The sequence below is a fragment of the Tursiops truncatus genome, chromosome 12 (assembly GCF_011762595.2).
Source record: "Tursiops truncatus isolate mTurTru1 chromosome 12, mTurTru1.mat.Y, whole genome shotgun sequence".
Lineage (NCBI taxonomy): Eukaryota > Metazoa > Chordata > Mammalia > Artiodactyla > Delphinidae > Tursiops > Tursiops truncatus.
Window position 1 is genome coordinate 64,022,431 of NC_047045.1, and position 24,074 is coordinate 64,046,504.

At 41.1% G+C, this 24,074-nt stretch overlaps 1 protein-coding gene across 2 annotated transcripts in view; it reads left to right on the top strand.

The window, feature by feature from the left end:
- Window positions 1-24,074, top strand: part of ARFGEF3 (ARFGEF family member 3) — a 191,558-nt gene that overhangs the window by 46,334 nt on the left and 121,150 nt on the right. For both annotated transcript variants that reach the window (XM_033867776.2, XM_073789656.1), the window contains exon 4: window positions 2,197-2,328. In XM_033867776.2, the coding sequence (XP_033723667.1) occupies window positions 2,197-2,328 (132 nt within the window). The remainder of the gene's footprint in view (window positions 1-2,196; window positions 2,329-24,074) is intronic.

Consider the following 24,074-nt stretch of genomic DNA (forward strand, 5'->3'; position numbering starts at 1 on the left):
TAAAAAATGCCAACATCATTTGATCCTTCAGTCAGCTGTAGCAGTAACATCAAAGATCACTGATCACAGATCATCGTAACAAATACAGTAATAATGGAAAGGTTTAACTATTACCAGAATTACCAAAATGTGACAGACACGATGTGGGCAAATGCTATCGAAAAAATGGGGCCAATAGACTCGATTGACGCACGGTTGCCACAGCCCTTCAATTTATAAAAAACACAGTACCTGTGAAGTGGAGTAAAGCTAAGTGCAATAAAATGAGGTATAGCTGTATAGACAAATTCAGGGAGTCCTAAGAAGAAGGTTTAAAATACTTGTTTTCTGGATCTGCAGTGACATTCAGCTAGAAGAGGGAGTCATTACCCTGGATGAATCAGAATTCCAAAAATTCTTCATGGCTGCCACCCTGTGCTGCATCGGACAAGGACAAATTTAATAGGGATAAATATAAAATCCATCCTACACCGGGGTCTCAAAAGTCAATTGCCCCAGGACAGAATAGGGAAGAACAGCTTAACTGCAGCCCTTGTGAATGAGAAGTTTCTGGGTGAGTCAGCACAGAATGTGCTGTGACTTAGAACTAAGCTAATTTGATCTGAGAATGTGATTAAACTTCTGCATTACTGTTTTTTGTTTGGTTTTAGGCAATAAACAGATTTAATTACCTTACACAACTAGAATTATAGAGGTAAGCAATTCCGGGTTTGGAATAGGAAAGCAATGTTGCCACCAAAGACCACGTTTCTTTCTTTCCTCTCTGCTATCTTTTTACTATTATTCTTCTTAAAAGACTTATTTTAGAGCAGTTTTAGGTTTAGAGTAAAATTGAGAGGAAGATGCAGAAATTTCCCATATACTCCCTCCCCCCACACATGCATAGCCTCCCACAGCATCAACATCACTCCCAGAATGGTACTTTTTTTTTTAACCAAGGATGGACCTACGTTGACACATCATAATCACCCAAAGTCCATACATTTACCTTCATATGCACTCTCGGGTGCCCCCGCTCTGTACCAGAAGACCACCCTTGAAGTGTTACATGCGCACTGGAGGCCACATGTTAAGGAGGAGAGTGTCTGTGAAACCATATCACGCAGAGAACATCCGATGGCTCCCGAGGAGGTTTAGTGTGGAGAAGAAGAGATTTCGGTGGACTTCATAGCTGACTTGAGATATTTTAGAAGCTTAATCTGCGTGACTCCAGGGACAGATGAGGGCATAGAGGTGGCAGGCAGTGGGGTTTTGGTACAATCTCAGAATTTTATGAAAAGTAAGAATTGTTCTCACGTAGAGGAGAGCTATCCTGCAAGGTGTAATGACTTCTGGGAAACCTCATGAAAGTGACTGTCGTCTTGTGTAGGTTTTTGTGGGATTGATTTTCTGATGGAATGGTATTAAGATTTGTAGATTCATGAATAATTCCTGGGTAAATGACAGCTCATATTAGGAAGTACAAAGGTAAATATTTGAAAAATTAACTCGTCTCCAGGACCTTCTCCTTTCCTGTGGCAAAGCTACATTCAGAACGGGCAAGTGTAGGGCTTCCCTGGTGGCGCAGTGGTTAAGAATTCGCCTGCCATTGAAGGGGACACGGGTTCAAGCCCTGGTCTGGAAAGATCCCACATGCCGCGGAGCAACTAAGCCCGTGTGCCACAACTACTGAGCCTGCACTCTAGAGCCCGCGCGCCTAGAGCCCGTGCTCCGCAACAAGAGAAGCCACCGCGATGAGAAGCCCAAGCACTGCAATGAAGAGTAGCTCCCGCTCACTGCAACTAGAGAAAGCCCGCGCGCAGCAACGAAGACCCAATGCAGCCAAAAATATAACAGATTAAAAACTTAAAAAAAAAAAAAAAGCAAGTGTGAATGTTGTGAGGGGCTACATTCCCCTTGGCACATTTGTCCTCCGTCCCCACCAACCAAATGACCTATTTGGCCACCACGTTAGAACTGCACTTCATAAAATTTAGCGTGAATTATCTAATAGCAAGAAAAAGCCTTTGCCAAAAACCGTTTACCAAAGGCTTGGTGCATTTTTCTTTTTAATGGCACATAGCAGCAGCTCCTCCTAATGGCCTCCAGCTATATGCCTCCCCAGTAAGAAACATTATCCTCAGTACATGCTAAGCTACAACAGAATGAGGCAGCAGGGGAAAGCCTATCTGATCACTGCCTTGTGCCTCTTTACAGAAGCTTCTGGCGGAAGAGAGGTTTGTATCCATGGAAACGGACTCTGATGAGAAGCAGCTGCTCAATCAGATCCTGAACACCGTGAAAGTGACGCCTTCCCTCCACGAAGACCTGCAGGTGGAAGTGATGAAGGTGGGTTGGACGCGGCTCCCGGTTTGCGTCACTGGGACGGGAACAAACGCTGATGCTCCCGCCCTCATTGTTATCCTGAAAATGCCTCCGCGTGGTGGTTTGGAATACATGGTTATTATCCTCGCTTAGGATGCCCTAGAATAACCTTGATCGTTGAACGGAAATGACGACGATCCTTTCCGTTCAACGTAAGTAAAAAGGTACGATTTCAATAAATCCGTAAGATTTTTGGCCTCATCTTGCGTATCAAATGTTGTTAGCAAATGTTTTTGTGACCGTTTGAGAGAATGTATGTGAGTAGTTGCAGCTTGGGGTAGATCTGATCATTCTAGGCATTCTGCCTGCCTGTATATGGTAAAACAAAGACCTAATGATGTTTTGACATATACTAAGGTTATAGAATAGTCAGTTTAAGGGAAGGGAGACCATCCTTGGGAGCCATATCAGAATCACAGCTTTATTTCCGTCCTCAAATTATGTGAACCTTATCTCCCACGTGGGATAGCGTCTCTGCCATCCCTTTCCCCCCTTTTTTCCCTCCTGTGAGTGAACAGTGAGTTGGGCAGAAAAGGATGGAAATCTCTATCCCAGAACAGCACCTTGGTCAGAGTAACACAGCTGGAACCCATGAGGTGGCTTTTGATCACGTCATCTGTCCATTTCCTCCCTAGAGGAGTGTGTGTAGAGAAATGTGTAAGAGTAGTTGCTGTCATATAATGGTTGATTTCTTCCTGGAAATGCACTGAAGGATTTTTATCTTCGATAAGAGACGTCACTTTTCCAGCTTTCAGTTTCTCCATTGAGAAGAGAAAAGATCAACTTCAATCATGACATTGTCTTAATGCCCTGCGTCTCCCCCTAGCCCTGTTGGTAGGTAATTTAGGGTAGTGATTAAGAGCTCAGACTTGGAAGCCAGCCCATCTGGCTTTGAATACTTACTCACTTCCTAGTTGGATTTCCTTGGACAGATTCCTGAACCACTCTGTGCTTTGGTCTCCTCATCTGGAGAAAGGGGGAAATAGAAGCACCTACCCGATAGGACTATTGTGAGGATTAAGTGAGGTGCTAGTTGTAAGGAACTTAGCACAGTATCTGGCCCAAAGCAAGTGCTTTAGAAGTGTTGTACATTACTGTTTCTATTCCTACTACTTCTGCTACCACTGTGTACTGCTGCTGAGTCATAATCTCAGTGGGTGGGTCTAGGAATATTGTTATACGCAGTAAGCACTGAGAATCTCTGAGCTAGCTGATCTTTAAGCTCTCATTGACTTTAATTCTTTGATTCTGGAATATCCAGTTTTGCCTTATCCTTTGACATACATTGGGCAGCTGTGCATTCCTAGGAACCGAAGAGTAACTGCCTCTTAGATTTGTTTTACTTTTCTGCTACCTCTGTGCCACCATTGAGAGAGGCAAGGCCGACTGCCATATTCATCGCTTTTATGACTTTCAAGTCTAGCCTGTTGATCCTTCATCCACTAATAGGTCTCCAAATACTGGAGGTTGAGTGTTGATGTCATACTAAGAGACACACCTTACAGATTTCATATTATTCTGGAAATTCTCCCAGGAATACAGCTTTTCATGGAAAATAGGAATTTGTATTAAAAATTAAAATGAGAAAGTACCTATTCTTCTAGGAGCTATGGCAGGATGTTTAATGGTTATGTCAACAGAAACACCTGTTTTAAAAACTTACACTTGCTTTCTAATTCCAGCCCAGTGGTGCCTTCTGCTAGCCTTGCTGAGGACAGGAGTTGACACATGTTAGCTCTGCTGGAAATCCTGGAAAGCCTGTCTTAATGGACTTTCTAATGATACTATACTAGACTGTGGTACTTGTAGTTAATGTCTGGGAATAGGTCAGACATTGTCAGAAAAAAAGAAAAACAATAATCTGGGCTGCCATTCTTCATAATTAGATATCCAAAAGGTATTCAAAACATAAGGGCCTTTGGTACATGCTACTGTTTTTAAACATTTAAACATTGTTGGTACTGGGGAAAAAATATTTCAATTCACGATAAACCTAGCCTTAACACAGTTTTTTTGTAGTATACTTTTATTTTAGACAAACATTTTTGGCCAAGCAGCTAGGATATTAATGATGAGAAAACTGTACTTTGCAGTAATACTATTATTATTATTTTTAACATCTTTATTGGAGTATAATTGCTTTACAATGGCATGTTAGTTTCTGCTTCATAACAAAGTGAATCAGTTATACATATGTCCCCATATCTCTTCCCTCTTGCATCTCCCTCGCTCCCACCCTCCCTATCCCACCCCTCTAGGTTGTCACAAAGCATTGAGCTGATCTCCCTGTGCTATGTGGCTGCTTCCCACTAGCTATCTATTTTATGTTTGGTGTGTATGTATGTCCATGCCACTCTCTCACTTTGTCCCAGCTTACCCTTCCCCCCCCCTTATCCTCAAGTCCATTCTCTAGTAGGGCTGCATCTTTATTCCCGTCTTGACCCTAGGTTCTTCATGACCATTTTTTTTTCTTAGATTCCATCTATATGTGTTAGCATACAGTATTTGTTTTCCTCTTTCTGACTTGCTTCACTCTGTATGACAGTATCTAGGTCCATCCACTTCACTACAAATAACTCAGTTTCATTCCTTTTTATGGCCGAGTAATATTCCATTGTATATATGTACCACATCTTCTTTATCCATTCATCTGTTGATGGATACTTTGGTTGCTTCCATGTCCTGGCTATTGTAAATAGAGCTGCATTGAACATTTTGGTACATGACTCATTTTGAATTATGGTTTTCTCAGGGTATATGCCCAGTAGTGGGATTGCTGGGTTGTATGGTAGTTCTATTTTTAGTTTTTTAAGGAACGTCCATTACTGTTCTCCATAGTGGCTGTATCACTTTATATTCCCACCAACAGTGCAAGAGGGTTCCCTTTTCTCCACACCCTCTCCAGCATTTACTGTTTGTAGATTTTTTGATGATAGCCACTCTGACCCCTGTGAGGTGATATCTCATTGTAGTTTTGATTTGCATTTCTCTAATGATTAATGATGTTGAGCATTCTTTCATGTGTCTGTTGGCAATCTGTATTTCTTTGGAGATATGTCTATTTAGGTCTTCTGCCCAGTTTTGCATTCGGTTGTTTATTTTCTTGATATTGAGCTGCATGAGCTGCTTGTAAATTTTGGAGATTAATCCTTTGTCAGTTGCTTCATTTGCAAATATTTTCTCCCATTCTGAGGGTTGTCTTTTCGTCTTGTTTATGGTTTCCTTTGCTGTGCAAAAGCTTTTAAGTTTCATTCGGTCCCATTTGTTTATTTTTGTTTTTATTTCCATTTCTGTAGGAGGTGGGTCACAAAGGATCTTGCTGTGATTTTTGTCATAGAGTGTTCTGCTTATGTTTTCCTCTAAGAGTTTGATGGTGTCTGGCCTTAAATTTAGGTCTTTAATCCATTTTGAGTTTATTTTTGTGTATGGTGTTAGGGAGTGTTCTAATTTCATTCTTTTACATGTAGCTGTCCAGTTTTCCCAGCACCACTTATTGAAGAGGCTGTCTTTTCTCCACTGTACATTACTGCCACCTTTATCAAAAATAAGGTGACCATATGTGTGTGGGTTTATCTCTGGGCTTTCTATCCTGTTCCATTGATCTATGTTTCTGTTGTTGTGCCAGTACCATACTGTCTTGATTACTGTAGCTTTGTAGTATAGTCTGAAGTCAGGGAGTCTGAGTCCTCCAGCTCCGTTTTTCGTTCTCAAGGTTGCTTTGGCTATTCGGGGTCTTTTGTGTTTCCATACAAATTGCAAAATTTTTTGTTCTAGTTCTGTGAAAAATGTCAGTGGTAGTTTGATAGGGATTGCATTGAATCTGTAGATTGCTTTCGGTAGTAGAGTCATTTTCACAATGTTGATTCTTCCAATCCAAGCATATGGTATATCTCTCCATCAATTTGTATCATCTTTAATTTCTTTCATCAGTGTCTTATAATTTTCTGCATACAGGTCCTTTTTCTCCTTAGGTAAGTTTATTCCTAGATATTTTATCCTTTGTGTTGCAGTGGTAAATGGGAATGTTTTCTTAATTTCACTTTCAGATTTTTCATCATTAGTGTATAGGAATGCAAGAGATTTCTGTGCATTAATTTTGTATCCTGCAACTTTCCCAAAATCATTGTATAGCTCTAGTAGTTTTCTGGTAGCATCTTTAGGTTTCTCTATGTGTAGTATCATGTCATCTGCAAACAGTGACAGCTTTATTTCTTCTTTCCCAATTTGGATTCCTTTTATTTCTTTTTCTTCTCTGATTGCTGTGGCTAAAACTTCCAAAACTATGTTGAATAATAGTGGTGAGGTGGGCAACCTTGTCTTGCTCCTGATCTTAGTGGAAATGGTTTCGGTTTTTCACCACTGAGGACGATGTTGGCTGTGGGTTTATCATATATGGCCTTTAATATGTTGAGGAAAGTTCCCTCTATGCCTACTTTCTGGAGGGTTTTCATCATAAATGGGTGTTGAATTTTGTCGAAAGCTTTCTCTGCATCTATTGAGATGATCATATGGTTTTTCTCCTTCAATTTGTTAATATGTGTAGCATGTTGATTGATTTGCATATATTGAAGAATCCTTGCGTTCCTGGGATAAACCCCACTTGATCATAGTGTATGATCCTTTTAATGTGCTGTTGGATTCTGTTTGCTAGTATTTTGTTGAGAATTTTTGCATCTATGTTCATCAGTGATATTGGCCTGTAGTTTTCTTTCTTTGTGACATCTTTGTGTGGTTTTGGTATCAGAGTGATGGTGGCCTTGTAGAATGAGTTTGGGAGTGATCTGCCCTCTGCCATATTTTGGAAGAGTTTGAAAAGGATACGTGTTAGCTCTTCTCTAAATGTTTGATAGAATTCGCCTGTGAAGCCATCTGGTCCTGGGCTTTTGTTTGTTGGAAGATTTTTAATCACAGTTTCAATTTCAGTGCCTGTGATTGGTCTGTTCATATTTTCTATTTCTTCCTGGTTCAGTCTTGGAGGGTTGTGCATTTCTTAGAATTTGTCCATTTCTTCCAGGTTGTCCATTTTACGGGCATATAGTTGCTTGTAGTAATCTCTCCTGATCCTTTGTATTTCTGCAGTGTCAGTTGTTACTTCTCCTTTTTCATTTCTAATTCTATTGATTTGAATCTTCTCCCTTTTTTTCTTGATGAGTCTGGCTAATGGTATATCAATTTTGTTTATCTTCTCAAAGAACCAGCTTTTAGTTTTATTGATCTTTGCTATCATTTCCTTCTTTTCTTTTTCATTTATTTCTGATCTTTATGATTTCTTTTCTTCTGCTAACTTGGGGTTTTTTTTGTTCTTCTTTCTCTAATTGCTTTAGGTGTAAGGTTAGGTTGTTTATTTGAGATGTTTCTTTTTTCTTAAGGTAGGATTGTATTGCTATAAACTTCCTTCTTAGACTGCTTTTGCTGCATCCCATACTTTTTGGATGGTTGTGTCTTCATTGTCATTTGTCTCTAGGTATTTTTTGATTTCCTCTTTGATTCCTTCAGTGATTTCTTGGTTATTTAGTAATGTATTGTTTAGCCTCCATATGTTTGTGTTTTTTACGTTTTTTTTCCTGTAATTCATTTCTAATCTCATAACGTTGTGGTCAGAAGAGATGCTTGATATGATTTCGATTTTCTTAAATTTACTGAGGCTTGATTTGTGACCCAAGATGTGATCTATCCTGGAGAATGTTCCATGCATACTTGAGAAGAAAGTGTAATCTGCTGTTTTTGGATGGAATGTCCTATAAATATCAATTAAAACTATCTGGTCTATTGTGTCATTTAAAGCTTCTGTTTTCTTATTCATTTTCATTTTGGATGATCTGTCCATTGGTGAAAGTGGGGTATTAAAGTCCCCTACTATGATTGTATTACTGTCGATTTCCCCTTTTATGGCTATTAGTATTTGCCTTATGTATTGAGGTGCTCCTATGTTGGGTGCATAAATATTTACAATTGTTATATCTTCTTGGATCGATCCCTTGATCATTATGTAGTGTCCTTCTTTGTTTCTTCTAATAGTCTTTGTTTTAAAGTCTATTTTGTCTGATATGAGAATTGCTATTCCAGCTTTCTTTTGATTTCCATTTGCATGGACTATCTTTTTCCATCCCCTCACTTTCAGTCTGTATGTGTCCCTAGGTCTGAAGTGGGTCTCTTGTAAACAGCATGTATATGGGTCTTGATTTTGTATCCATTCATCCAATCTGTGTCTTTTGGTTGCAGCATTTAATCCATTTACATTTAAGGTAATTATTGATATGTATGTTCCCATTACCATTTTCTTAATTGTTTTGGGTTTATTACTGTAGGTCTTTTCCTTCTCCTGTGTTCCTGCCTAGAGAAGTTCCTTTAGCATTTGTTGTAAAGCTGGTTTGGCGGTGCTGAATTCTGTTAGCTTTTGCTTGTCTGGAAAGGTTTTAATTTCTCCATCAAATCTGAATGAGATCCTTGCTGGGTAGAGTACTCTTGGTTGTAGGTTTTTCTCCTTCATCACTTTAAATATGTCCTGCCACTCCCTTCTGGCTTGCAGAGTTTCTGCTGAAAGATCAGCTGTTAACCTTATGAGGATTTCCTTTTGTGTTATTTTTCCCTTGCTGCTCTTAATATTTGTTCTTTGTATTTAATTTTTGATAGTTTGATGATATGTGTCTTGGCATGTTTCTCCTTGGATTTATCCTGTATGGGACTCTCTGTGCTTCCTGGACTTGATTAACTATTTCCTTTCCCATATTAGGGAAGTTTTCAACTATAATCTCTTCAAATATTCTCTCAGTCCCTTTTTCTCTTCTTCTTTTGGGACCCCTATAATTCGAATGTTGGTGTGTTTAATGTTGTCCCAGAGGTCTCTGAGACTGTCCTCAATTCTTTTCATTCTTTTTTCTTTATTCTGCTCTGCAGTAGTTATTTCCACTATTTTATCTTCCAGGTCACTTATCCATTCTTCTGCCTCAGTTATTCTGCTATTGATCCCTTCTAGAGAATTTTTAATTTCATTTGTTGTGTTGTTCATCACTGTTTGTTTGCCTTTTAGTTCTTCTAGGTCCTTGTTAAACGTTTCTTATATTTTCTCCATTCTATTTCCAAGATTTTGGATCATCTTTACTATAATTATTCTGAATTCTTTTTCAGGTAGACTGCCTATTTTCTCTTCATTTGTTAGGTCTGGTAGGTTTTTGCCTTGCTCCTTCATCTGCTGTGTGTTTCTCTGTCTTCTCATTTTGCTTAACTTACTGTGTTTGGGGTCTCCTTTTCACAGGCTCCATGTTTGTAGTTCCTGTTGTTTTTGGTGTCTGTCCCCAGTGGCTAAGGTTGATTCAGTGGGTTGTGTAGGCTTCCTGGTGGAGGGGACTAGTGCCTGTGTTCTGGTGGATGAGGCTGGATCTTGCCTTTTTGGTGGGCAGGTCCACCTCTGGTGGTGTGTTTTGGGGTGTCTGTGGCCTTATTATGATTTTAGGCAGCCTCTGTGCTAATGGATGGGGTTGTGTTCCTCTCTTGCTAGTTGTTTGCATAGGGTGTCCAGCCCTGTAGCTTGCTGGTCGTTGATTGGAGCTGGGTCTTGGCGTTGAGATGGAGATCTCTGCGAGATTTTCACCGTTTGATATTACGTGGCGCTGGGAGGTCTCTTGTGGACCAGTGTCCTGAACATGGCTCTCCCACCTCAGTGGCACAGCCCTGACGCCTGGCTGTAGCACCAAGAGCCTGTCCTCCACACGGCTCAGAATAAAAGGGAGGGAAAAAAGAAAAAAAAGAAAGAAGATAAAATAAAGTAAAATAAAATAATATAAAGTTATTAAAATAAAAAATAATTATTAAGAAAAAAATTTTTTTAAGTAATAAAAAAAAAAGGGACAGATCCCGAGGACAAATTGTGAAAGCAAAGCTATACAGACAAAATCACACACAGAAGCATACACATACACACTCACAAAAAGAGAAAAAGGGAAAAAAAATATATATATCATTGCTTCCAAAGTCCAGCGCCTCAATTTGGGATGATTCGTTGTCTATTCATGTATTCCGCAGATGCAGGGTACGTCAAGTTGATTGTGGAGATTTAATCCGCTGCTCCTGAGGCTGCTGGGAGAGATTTCCCTTTCTCTTCTTTGTTTGCACAGCTCCCCGGGTTCAGGTTTGGATTTGGCCCCTCCTCTGCGTGTAGGTCGCCTGAGGGCGTCTGTTCTGCGCTCAGACAGGACGGGGTTAAAGGAGCGGCTGATTCGGGGGCTCTGGCTCACTCAGGCCGGGGGAGGGAGGAGTACGGATGCGGGACGAGCCTGCGGTGGCAGAGGCCAGCATGACTTTGCACCAGCCTGAGGCGCGCCGTGCGTTCTCCCGGGGAAGTTGTCCCTGGATCCCGGGACCCTGGCAGTGGCGGGCTGCACAGGCTCCCCGGAAGGGGGGTGTGGACAGTGACCTGTGCTCTCACACAGGCTTCTTGGTGGCGGCAGCAGCAGCCTTAGCGTCTCACGCCTGTCTCTGGTGTCCGCGCTTTTAGCTGCAGCTTGTACCCGTCTCTGGAGCTTCTTTAAGCAGCGCTCTTAATCCCCTCTCCTCGCGCATCAGGAAACAAAGAGGGAAGAAAAAGTCTCTTGCCTCTTCGGCAGCTCCAGACTTTTCCCGGACTCCCTCCCGGCTAGTCGTGGTGCACTAACCCTTTCAGGCTATGTTCACGCCGCCAGGCCTCTCCCAACAACCCGACCCAAGCCCGAGCCTCAGCTCCCAGCCCCGCCCACCCCGGCGGGTGAGCAGACAAGCCTCTCGGGCTGGTGAGTGCTGGTCGGCCCTGATTCTCTGTGCGGGAATCTCTCCGCTTTGCCCTCTGCACCCCTGTTGCTGTGCTCTCCTCCGTGGCTCTGAAGCTTCCCCCTCTGCCACCCACAGTCTCCGCCCGTGAAGGGGCTTCCTAGTGTGTGAAAACCTTTCCTCCTTCACAGCTCCCTCCCACTGGTGCAGGTCCCGTCCCTATCCTTTTGTCTCTGTTTATTCTTTTCTTTTGCCCTACCCAGGTACGTGGGGACTTTCTTGCGTTTTGGGAGGTCTGAGGTCTTCTGCCAGCGTTCAGTAGGTGTTCTGCAGGAGTTGTTCCACGTGTAGATGTATTTCTGGTGTATTTGTGGGGAGGAGGGTGATCACCACATCTTACTCTTCCTCCATCTTGAAGCTCTCTCTCCAGTAATATTATTATTAACATCAGATGAAACTTTGGAGTTGGTCTGCCTGTGATAACCCACAAGTGAGGGCTCCATGATTATTTCTGATTTCTGAGATTTCAATTACTCATTTGGGCCTAAAGATATACACAACTTATAGCATATGGGGCTTAGAAATACGTTTTATACCCTTTCTCCATGCATGAGGAATTTGTATACCAACTTCAGTCATCTTCAGATGTGTTGTGTATCCTTTTATCTTATAATTTTGTAATGCTTGTGATGACCCGAGTAAAAACTTTAAAATAAGTCCTTGTTTTGCTAATATCATTACCACATTAAAATGCTTTTACCACTCTTCCTCCCAGAAATTACACACACACACACACACACACACACACACACACACACACGCATAATATGTATATAGAGAGAGAGACAGAGAGAATATGAATTGGATGAGTCCTCAGATGGAAAGACTGGATTCCCATTATATATGAAGGGTGTATTAATTTATTCTTGGTGCTTCTGTGTAACTCATTCTGATAATAAATTATCTAAACTAGATATTTCTTGTAAAAATTTTCTAGTCATTTTATAGAAATATATTGTAGGAAAATCTTTTAAAATGTTATGTGGTAGACATTTTCAAATGTTGGTCTGAGTATACTATTCAGGAGAGATAAAGCCACACCCTGCAGTTTTTATCTGTGTCTCTCCAACCATGGCATAGTACATTTTTATGACAAATCCTACGTGCTGTTTTTCAAAAAGCTGTATCGTGCATTTTACTCACATGTTGCTATCTGCTAGTGTTTATAAACATGAGAAATTGAGCCATGTCACATTCTTAGAAGTGTTGTAGCAATTGTATTAAACTCCTGGGGAGAAAATAACATGGTTCCCTCTTTTAGAGATTTCCCTGAGATTAAACAGAAAGTAGCTAATAATGAAACCCAAGATTCTGATGGTAGTGTTCTCATTAAGAAAGAAGGCCCTAGAATTTCAATTGGAGGGTTAAAAAATGTCAATGATACTTGCTTCTGACAAATTCAATAAGGATGAGTTTAGATCACTTAGTTATGCTAACAGGAGGGGGAGAAAAGGCAACTTTGATTTATTGAAATGGCTGTGGAACCCAAATAAAAATTTTACCGCTGAGCAAGTAGAGTGTCAGAACTGTAGATAATGAGGAAGAAGGTTTCTCTGAAGATGCATTACCTTTGAAATGGATTAGTAGATGGCAGGGAGCCACTTAATATTTAGGTTAAATACTTGTTCGCTTTGGTAACATTTTTCCTGTGGTGTGTGCCATTTCCGTAAATGCCGTGCAGACTTCATAGGAGCCAGGTACATAACTAATGACACCTGACTAGAGCAATTAGGACTTTTTTTCTCTTTCTTTCTGATGGATAATCTTTAGTGATGTTATTAACTGATACAGCTGGCTGACTCTTCAAAGAAAGGAGGGAATTGCGGCTGGCCTTCTGCCTCTGTAAGCATGTTAGAGATGTGAGCATCCTGTCTGGGGAGGGCAGCTGGCTTTGTTGGTAAGAAAGGATATGATGCTGGATACTGAGCAAGCATTTGATGAGCGTTCTGTTTTTGGACATCCTATTTTATGTGAGTCTTTAGATAATATAATTGAATATTGGTGGAATGCTTTACATTTACAAAGGAGAAATGACAGGGGCCAATTATTTAACATTTATTATGCATTAGACACTGTTAAATACATTCACACTAAGATCACACAGCTAGTGAAATGGCAGGACCAGTATTTGAATTGTAATTCAGCCTAGGCTCAAACCTGTTTTCTTAAACAGTAGGTTACCTTGTCTTCTAAGTCTAGCCTGAAAGACGTAGATGGTTGTCATTACTATCCGCATTTTACAGATGATTGAATAGAAAAGATCAGTTACAGGCTAATAAGGGGCAAAGCTAGGAGTGGCTCAAAGTCCTGTGTGTTTTCTGTATCCTTCGATGACAGTGTATTCGCTCACTAGTTCTGTGAGCTAGATTCAAATATAAAGAAAGAATCCAAGTCTCTTTCCCGTCATATTAGCTCATGTCTCTGGGTGGTGGTGGTGGTGGTGGTGGTGGTGTGTGTGTGTGTGTGAGAGAGAGAGAGAGAGAGAGAGAGTTGGGGGAAGGAAGAGAATATCATTGAGGTATTTTTATATTTTATAACAAAAGCCAACCAAACATCTATAGAAAATGTAAAGGGGAGAGACTAGTGGAGAAGGAGCTTACTAACTGTAGGGCTGCTAGACCTAAGCTTCGGGATTTCCATTTAGAACCTGGTCCTACAGGGTACCAGCACGGCAATCACTGCCTCGGTCTGAGAGTAAGAAACAGGCGAAATGGAAGGACCATTTCTAAATCTCCTCTCAGTAATGTTTTAATAGCAAAGTCTTATATTTGGACCATTTACTCAAATGGTTACTTTTTATATCCCTAATTCTGGGCATTTGATCTTCTAGAGTGCCTTATAGAAGGAATGATCATTAGTAAAATTTGAAGGGGAAATGGTTGAATTGTCCTGCCTTCTCATAAGCAAGGAGAAATCCCTTCTTAGTCTAAAGCTACCAACTTAGAAGATTTGCAGCAATCTCTGGTATGAACAAAAAATCTGGTGTTTGATGAAAAATGTTTAATTTAGAATGTACCATTATTGGAGGTTAGCTACATTCTTACATATTATTTCCATACTTAATGCAGGGAAGTATCTAAAACGTGGTTCTGTGAACTAAATGGTTCTCAAAGAGCCCTCCCTCTTCCTGCTGCTAAGATCAAATGTTGATCATCTTTTTCCTTTGTACACATATAGAGAAAATTCTAAGTTTTCCTCCCAGACTTCTTTACCCTTTGGTATGAATGCATTAGACAGACAATAAAAATATATGAAAAAGTCAGAAGCAAACAATTGAAAACTGAGAAAAGTGATTTTCCATTAAATACTTTATGCATTATTTGTTTAGATGAAGCTATTTTCATCTTATCTATTAATTTCCCTTTTTTTTTTTTTTTTTACAGCAAGCACCACCATTTTCAATGCCATGCCCTTTGAATATATTTGAGAGCAACTCTGCTAAGTATTTTTAAACTTTTCCCCATGATTTTTGTTAAAGCAAGTATAAATGCAGAGCCCTGTGGTATTTACTGTGGATGTTCTAGAATTCCTAGAGTGGGGAGATCCTCCAATTTTTTCAATCATTTACTCCACAAATACTTGAGCTCTTCCTGTCAGGCACTGTGCTAGGCACAGAAGATCCTATGGTGAAGAAAACAAAACCAGACAAAAAAAGAATCTTTGGAGGCTAGTGATGGAGATAGAAGTCAATGAAATAGATAAATACATGTAAACTGTGATAAATATAAGGAAAGAAAAATTTAGAAAAGTGTATTTATAATAGACCCTGCTGGAGGGCAGATGAAGAGGACAGAGAAGGCTGTTCTTAAGAAGTGACATTTTTAAAACAAATAAGATCGAAAGCATAAGGAAGAATCAGGTAGGCAAGGATAGGGTTGGAGAAAGGGAAGAAAGGAAGGCTGTATTAGTTAGGATTCATTTCAGCTGAAACAAGGCAGAAATTTGTTGTTCTTTTGCACTACCTTAGGCCAGTATTGGCTGAACCCCATTAGCAGAGACTCTTGTATCTTGGATTATGTTTCTCCAGGTTGTGAAACACAAGGGCTCCCCGTTTCCTGCCAAAATGTCTACATTCCAGCCAACTGGCAGGAGGAAGGTGATGCAGGACACCTCTGCTTCTCTCCCATTGGCCAGGACTCAGTCATATGGCAGCAGTTGTAAGGAAGGCTGGAAAGTGTAGTCTTTATTTTGGGCAGCCATGTGCCCAGAATTCTATTCTTGAAAAAGACGGGGATAGTGCTGAGAGAGAGCTGGCAGTCAGCCACCATCACTTATCACGTGAGAATCATAGTCTAGTTTCTTTCCCTCAGTTAGAGGCAGCTGGTGCATCATCCCCTTCACCACCTGCTGCTTTTTTTTTTTTTCTTTCTTTTTTACTGCACTTTCCTCAGAGGGAAGGGATGATGATGCCTTCAGAGAGGTATGAGGTTAGCTAAGGCCGTGGCTTTTTCAGGGAAACTGCATATGCTGTGGCTTATTCAGGGAAACTACATATCATAATTTCTCCAACTAGTTAGTCCTAAACTCAACTCAGGCATAGTGGAAAAGTTCACTAGTTAGTAAGTGAAAACTAATTACATATTATTAGTATTGTTTTTATCCCTTTGGCGCCTAACAGAGCATCTGGCATATGGCTTACTAATTGCTTGCTAATTTAGTTACTGACTAATGGAGAGAGGGAAACACATGTGGTGGTTTCCAGTGGCCCACCAGGATAATTGACAAAAGAAGCCAAAGTCAATAATCTGAGTTCAAAGATGAGAAAGATCAACATGTATTCACACTTTAGAATTAAAGTAACCTCATACATAATCAGGTCCTTCTTTTTATAGGTAAATTGAAGCTGGAGTGGTTCAGTTACTTGGCTGGGCTTACACAGTTGTTGGTAGCAGAGTTGCTATTTCAGTCATTTGTGTTCTTCTGGAAAGGCATTGTAACAAGGCTGCGAGTTGATCTGCTTTTTGCCTTTTTTTTTTTTTTTGCGGTACGCGGGCCTCTCACTGTTGTGGCCCCTCCCGTTGCGGAGCACAGGCTCCGGACGTGCAGGCTCAGCGGCCATGGCTCACGGGCCCAGCCGCTCCGCGGCATGTGGGATCTTCCCGGACCAGGGCACGAACCCGTGTCCCCTGCATCGGCAGGCGGACTGTCAACCACTGCGCCACCAGGGAAGCCCCCGATCTGCTTTTGGGATGTGTGGTTTTAGAAGAAAACTGTGCATCCTTGTTTAACTGCAAGGCAAATGTGAGTAATATGGCTTCTGAAAAAGAGTGAAACATCATAGGAGACTAGAAATCTCTTAGAGTAGATAGGAATTCATTGAGGAAACGTTTAAGTGGCCAAGTGTGTCTGGGAGAAAGAATGGCTTTGTGTAACTGTCCTATGAAGCAGTCTTTGGACTCTATTGTTTTTAAACTTCTTGTTACTTTTCTTCTTGTCAAAATACCCGGTAGCAGAGTGGTAAGAGCACAGCTTCTCAAGCTACAATGCCTGGTGACCTTGGGAAAGCTATTTATCTGCCTCAGTTTTCTGATCTGTAAAATGCAAATAATATTAATATTATTGTAATAGTGACTCTTAAATGAGTTAATATAAAAGAAGTGTCTAGAACAGTGCATGGCATAGGGTTGGTGTTAGCTTTCATTTTTGTTAGTTATTAGAAAAGAGTATGTGTAGCATGATAATAAAATGAACACCTCTGAACTCACTCAAATTATGAACCAGAACATTAGAAGTACCATTGCGTTCTGTGTTTCTTCTTGTCTCTTTTCTTCCTCTATAGCCCCTTCCTATACAGCCTATAACAGGGTAATTTTCTTCTATAGTAAAGGAAGGGAGAAAAGGAAAGAAACTATATATATTTCTGATTCCTGAAAAGGGACCTCATCATATTTACTGTTGTCGAATTGTAGCTTCCTTGCTTAAAAGAAGAATTTTGTAAATTATATATCTATTATCCACCTAGATATATTTAGGGTCCTAACCAATAGCCATGATCCCATGGTCTACAGAAAACATCCCACCATTTATCTGTGCAAATAAGTTCCTATTTTGTCCTACTAGGCAGAGTTCATATGATTTGGATATTCTACAAGAGTTTTATAATTATTAAATGTTTAACATATAGAGAATCAAGTTGTCTTTAGCCCTTTATAAACTGTCTCAAGAGGCTTTGTTGCTCATTTCTCTAAGCATTGAGTATAAAACTATCAAAAACCTCATGCGTATATAGGCAGACAATCTGAGATGAGGCACCCATTCTGTGGAGACTCTCAGAGGGAAAGAGAGAAGGAGGTGTAAGAGTGTTATCCGGAACACACTGATGAAATTAACTTCTTAAAAATCTAACTGTGAGATTAGGTCAAAATAAATTTGCTACAGTTAAACTAGAAAAGATAATTCATTGGACATTTTTTTTTTACTTTATTTCATTGTCTGTGAATATATTTACATTACCAACAATACATAAAACTTTATAGTATTAAAAGCAAAACTAAGACAAGGATTTATAATCTAATAGGAAAAAGATAAAGGTGTGCACAATTACCATAATTCAAGGTAGTTGCATATGTTGTAGCAGAAGAAAAGTTCAATGGGAAAATTCAGAAGGAAAACCCACATTCAACTGGGGGTTTCAAGGAGGGTATACTGTTTGAGTTGGACTTTGAAAGGTGTTTGGAATTCAGTTCATTATGTATATTGGGAGGGAGGCTGGACATTCTTGGTAGAGGAAAAGTCTTGGAGATGGAAAAGCACAGGGTAGAAACCCGGATTAGTGAGGGATAATGGTTGATGAGACTGAAGGGGAGGTTGAAGCAGATTCTAGAGGGCCTGGTCAGAGTAAGTAAGTAGCCGGGAGTCTGTAGAGATTGGGGGGTCTTCAGAGTAGCAAGAAAGTGACATGTGCAGAGCTGGGTGTTAGATGTTGAAGGTGGGGGGAAGGGGAAAGTGTTTTGCAGGATGCTTGGAGAATCAGCGGAGCCAAGTCAGAGGCACTGGCGAGATGGCTCATTGTGAGAGCCAGGTTGGAGGGGACAGGAGGGGTGCCCCGCAGCTGAGTGCAGAAAAGTGCAGCTGAGCACGCTGAGGGGATTTGCAGTAGCTGGTGATGGGCGGGGGCATAGGCGGTGAGTAGGTGAGAAGGGGAAAATCTAAGATGATATCAAGACTTGCAGCTGGAGTTTCTGGCTGAATGATGGATTTTAAGGGGCTAACTTAGGAGAGAGATGGTGAATTCATATTGTCAGATATCAAAGAGTTACAATATTTTAAAAGAATAAATACAAGGAGTTTCACATTACAGGCTTTCCAAAATAGAAAACATTCATTGTAGATTTCATCGCTGTGACTGACTTCTGTATATGCGTTTCTAATCATATTGATTTATGTGTTTATAGTTACATTCACTGTGTATATATGATTTTATTTTTTGCTTTTCATTTAACTTTAGATTATAAGCATTTCCCACACGGCTATATTTATCCCCTCACAGATAATTTTAATGGTTGCATAATTAAGAATTTCAGAGCAGGAAGAAGTGTTAAGCTGTTTACCATGTGGGAGACTTAGTGTGGTTTATGTGATTTTCATGAAATTGCATATATCATTTCTGATGTTTATAAGCTGAAATTAAGGTTTGAAACTTGGGAGAAATATTGGCTCTAGAAATGCATTTGTGAGGCTTCTAGTTAGAGGTAAGAGTTAGGAGAGTTTGCCAAGGAAGAGAGTTTAGAGGGAGAAGATAAGAAGAATAAGAACGATTGGATTATTTGTTCAAGCAAATTAGCTAAGTTCAAGTTCATTATAATTTAATATTTACATATTTTTCCTACAGATATCACTGATGTACTATTTGCTAGAATTAGGTGCTAAGGGCACATTTGATGTGTATGTTGAATATTAAACTTATTACTAGTGGCAACAAATAAAGGCCAGGAAAGAACCTGAGACATGACCATAAACCAATAAGTAATTTGCAATGTTTTCCAAACTGGGGACTCATGAGCTCTAGAAAAACCTTCTACTGACTAAAAAAAACCTCTCAGAATAGCTATTTGCCAGAATTTGGGCAAGTTGAGCCAGAAAGTGATTTCTGTAATTACCTGTCACCTCAGCCTAATGTGAATCAATTTAAGTCAAGTGGTAGACGTTTCATGCGCTAAAATAATTTGATTCATTTCCTTTGGATCAAAATAAAGATTGGGGTGTGGCTCAACAACAGCCTTGTTGTTACCTTCAACTCAGGATCTCTGAAGCCCGGTGAAGGATCAGTGGCTCACCCCAGGTCCCCTCTGGAAGTCCTGCATTCTAGCTCTGAGGCTTTTGGAAGCAGGGTGATGTAGAGATTCTCAGTTATATCCACAAGGCATGGGGTATAAATGACCTAAGAGTGGTTCTCAACAGGTGAGCATTTTGTCCCCCAGGGAATATTTGACAATGTCTAGAGACGTTTTTTTGGTTGTCACAACTGGGGGAGGGAGAGCCACTGCCATCTAGAGGTTATGGGGGCCAGGGACGCTGCTAAACATCCTATAATACACAGGACAATCTCCCACGAAGAGAATTATTTGGCCCAAAAATGTCGGTATTTCTGAGGTTGAGCAACTTTGATCAAGACAAGAAAAAAATGCTTATCTTTGGCCATCCACGTTTTAAATTTAGACCATAGGAAGATGGCCTCTGAAATTCTCTGTTGACTTTGTGATACTGCACCCCCCAAACTAAAGATGTGTACTCTGCCCTTCTGCTGTCTGCAGGAGACTGAGCCTGCTTTGTTGTTTATAGGTGCACCATGAGGGGAAGCATCTACTTCTAGTTCATGGCCGAGGTAGGCTTTCAGCAGCACATAATCACAAGGCTGCACCCCCAGGAGGGGGGCAAGCCCTGCACACAAGAGAAAGGCATTTGGTGTCTCAGTATTCCTGTCCTTGTCACTGAATTTTCCATCCTTGTTTTTGCCAAATTTAACGGAGTTAAAAAAAAAAAAAAAGAACTGGGCTGTTTCTCAAGAAAAGGAATTATGCAAATACATTTAAGTTTATGAATCTTCAAGCCAATATACATGAGAGGCCAGAAGGGAATGTGCATTAAATAACAAAGCGAAAATTTCAGCCAGAACCAGAGCTGGGGTTTGAAACGGTGCCTGGCATCAAGGATTTCCAGAGAGTTTGCTCCTCTTCGAATAAGGGAAAGACAAAGCCCCTGTGGGCTGTACTCAAGTTTTGAGTTACTTTTTTGAGCTATAGTAGATTATTTGATTTATATATAGCATCTGATATTTGGAGAAATGAAACTACAGTGACCTCAGGAAGCACTTATGTGTAAACTAAGCACTAATGTATATTTTAATAGTGTAAGGAAAAGAAGATTCCTGTTCATTCAACATGCCTCCGTGTCCCCAGTGTGCCTTAGGGTAGGTTGACTCCCACGGATTAGCTCACTTCTTGATGGTCTCCTCATCTTCCTCCCTGGGTTTTTCACTCCTTAATTATATGTGTTACAGCATAAATTTAGAGTTCTGTTAAAGATGAGTATGGGGACTTGCCCGGTGGTCCAGTGGTTAAGACTCCACCTTCCAGTGCAGGGGGCACGGGTTCACTCCCTGCTTGGGGTACTGAGATCCTACAGGCCAGGAGGTGCCGCCAAAAAAAAAAGGATGAGTATAACATTACAAGTGTACTGTGTGTTAGACCCTGATATGCTTTTCAGAGTCCAGTGCATTTTCCCAGTCATCATGTTCATCACAGCTTATTGTAATCCCTTGTTTTGTCACTGTCTTCGAAACCAGATGTTAGCTTTACAGAGCGCAAGGATCAGGGTATCTTTTTTAGTTCCTCCTGTATGCCCAACACCTAGCACTAGGCCTGACCACTCGTCACACCTCAGTAAGTATTTGTGGAATGAATGAATGAATGGCAGCCTGAGTAATGCAGCACAAGGGAGAGATAAAGTGGGAGTGCAGTTGCTTAGGAATCATTTCTTTACTCCTTCATCCCCTGCAAATGGTCCTGTAGAGGACTCATTTGGAACTTTAGCAGAAATGAGCTCTTTGACTCAGAAATCTTACATAAGTTACCAGTTATTGTGTTGAGTGCAAAAAAAATAGGTTCTCAGCAGAGAGTAACGGATGTTCTATAAGTCTCACGGGAGATGCCCTCTGGTTGGTAGAGATGTTTTTCTCCCTGTCCTGCCTGAGGTCCTGCCAAATAGCTGGACATCCTGAATGGGGGCTCACTAAATTCTGATTACCCTAACGAGGTCATCTGAAGCTCTAGTATTATTACCCATAAGGCTGCAAAAACTGCCTTTAGCCAGTCACACCACCTGGATCTGACATTCAGATTCCCAGGACAATTTCCTTCTGTGTCACCGGCCTGTCTTATCACATTGCCTACACACTTTACAATAGTGACTAGGCACACAGAGGCACAGTCCCACTGAAACTCTGTGTAGTTGATTACTCACGTGGACAATGCATAGGAGGGATTGAGCGTGGGCTGGGACTCACCACACCTCCCGGAGCCTGGCAAGGCACTATAAACATGGTGCGCATCAAACAGTTAGACCTGGGCTTCCCTGGTGGCGCAGTGGTTGAGAGTCCACCTGCCAACGCAGGGGACGCGGGTTCGTGCCCTGGTCCGCGAAGATCCCACATGCCACGGAGCCTGTGCGTCCAGAGCCTGTGCTCCGCAACGGGAGAGACCACAACAGTGAGAGGCCTGCGTACCGCAAAAAAAAAAAAGTTAGACCTTATTACCAAGGAGCTCATAAATCTAGTGGGCGGTGGAGAGGGCACCCAGATTTAAGTAGTATATCTAAACTGCTCCAAATAAATGCTATGGAATAAGCCTTTTGCGTTTTCTGCCCATTCTGGGATTAATTCACATCTGTAGAGTAATATTTATGTGACGGATTTTGAACAAGGTATATCTTTGTTCTCTAAAACATGTTACTTTATTATCTAATATAAGGCTTTATGAAGTATATGGGAATAGGGGTATATGAGAAATTTCAACCAGGTTGACTAGAATGGTAGGGAGTAGGTGGGGAGAGAACAGTGGTTGGGTGACACCCAGATTTCATATATGGGTGACCATTGCCTTCTATTTGTGAATTCCCTTCATCCCTTCACCAATGCACCCCAGTCAGTTCATTGCCACTGGAATGACTAGGCTCTGTCTTTAATTCATCTACAACATATTGTCTGCTTTATTGCTCTGATTTCCAGTTTGCCTCAGTACATCTAGTTTTTATTTGTTTGTCTGTCTGTTTAGACTCTGCCATGTGGAATGCCAGGTCTTAGTTCCCTGACCAGGGATCAAACCCGTGCCCCCTGCTTTGGGAGCTTGGAGTCTTAACCACTGGACCACCAGGGAAGTCCCTACCTCTAGTTTTAGTTGTGATTTGTTGCCCTAACCAGCCCTAAAATAATCTGTGCAAAAGCCTTAACATGGGGCATTTAAGTCGATGTGTAATAAGGTTCCAGCCAACCTTTTTAGCACCATCTCCAGCCTCTGCTTTCACACTTCATACCTTTACTCACAACATTTCCTTTGCTTGGTACATCTGTCCCTCCCTTTTCTCTCCTGTATCAGTGCTTTGCTCACATATTATCTAATCTGTGAATTCTCTGCTCTCCGAAGTTGAGATGTCTTCTGACCTTAAGAATTATCATATACCTCACGGTTGCAGTAGCGCTCTATAGTCAGCCATGAAGTATAGTTGTACAAGTATTCATTTCTCCAATAGATGGTGAGTTTGTAATGGTAAAGATGGTGCTTGCTTTATATTTGTGACCCCACAGCAATTAGAACCTTGGCGAATAATGCCTTGAATTGATTTGGGGCCTGAAAGGGAGAACATCAAGGAGCGAGGAAGCGGAGCTGGGTCAGAATGACGAGGGCTTTAGACAGTAGGAACTGGGGGCAGCGATACGTAGTAGGATGAAGACTTGGAAAGATTTATACTTTTGAATGCGGATGATCTGACTGATTTTTTTTCTTTTGTTTTACTTAAAATGCATCTAATTATTTACACTGGAATGGCTGCCATGTGTTACATCAAATGGAGACTTGTTTAATCTCTATGAGAAGATAGCCTAGAGATATATGTACTGTGTGTACTCTTTTTTTTTAATTAATTAATTTTTGGCTGCACTGGGTCTTTGTTGCTGTGCGCGGGCTTTCTCTAGTTGTGACGAGTGAGGACTACTCTTCGTTGCGGTGTGTGGGCTTCTCATTGCAGTGGCTTCTCTTGTTGCAGGGCACGGGCTCTAGGTGCGCAGACTGCAGTAGTTGTGGCACGTGGGCTCAGTAGTTGTGGCTCACGGGTTCTAGAGCTCAGGCTCAGTAGTTGTGGTGCACGGGCTTAGTTGCTCCGCAGCATGTGGGATCTTCCCAGACCAGGGCTCGAACCCGTGTCCCCTGCATTGAAAGGCGGATTCTTAACCACTGCGCCACCAGGGAAGCCCCTCTTTTTTTTTTTTAAAAAGTCATTTAATTAATTTTTCCTCTAAATATCCTTGTGAGGTGGGATGGGAATTTTAAAGATAAGGGGCTTAGAGGATGTAGGCAAATTCACAGCAATTAAATACTAAATCACATGCCACAGTCACGTTACTGAAACACTTGTGTTTTAGCCCTGACATCACAGCCCCTGCTCTGTCGTGATTGTGATCGCAGGGCAGAATGAGCCTGATGGAGAAATCCCAATCATGACGATAAGATGCCCTTGCCTTGGGAGAGGATTCATCCGGGGTTTTCCTGATGAGAAGTGCATACCTGTGATCTTGCACTTGTCATCATTATCTATCCGCATCTGTCTCTCTGTGTTCCTAATGTGGCTAAATTTTTCAGATTCTTATCACTTGGGCCCAATGCTTGCAATAATCAGCTTCTCTTTCTCCTTTCCAG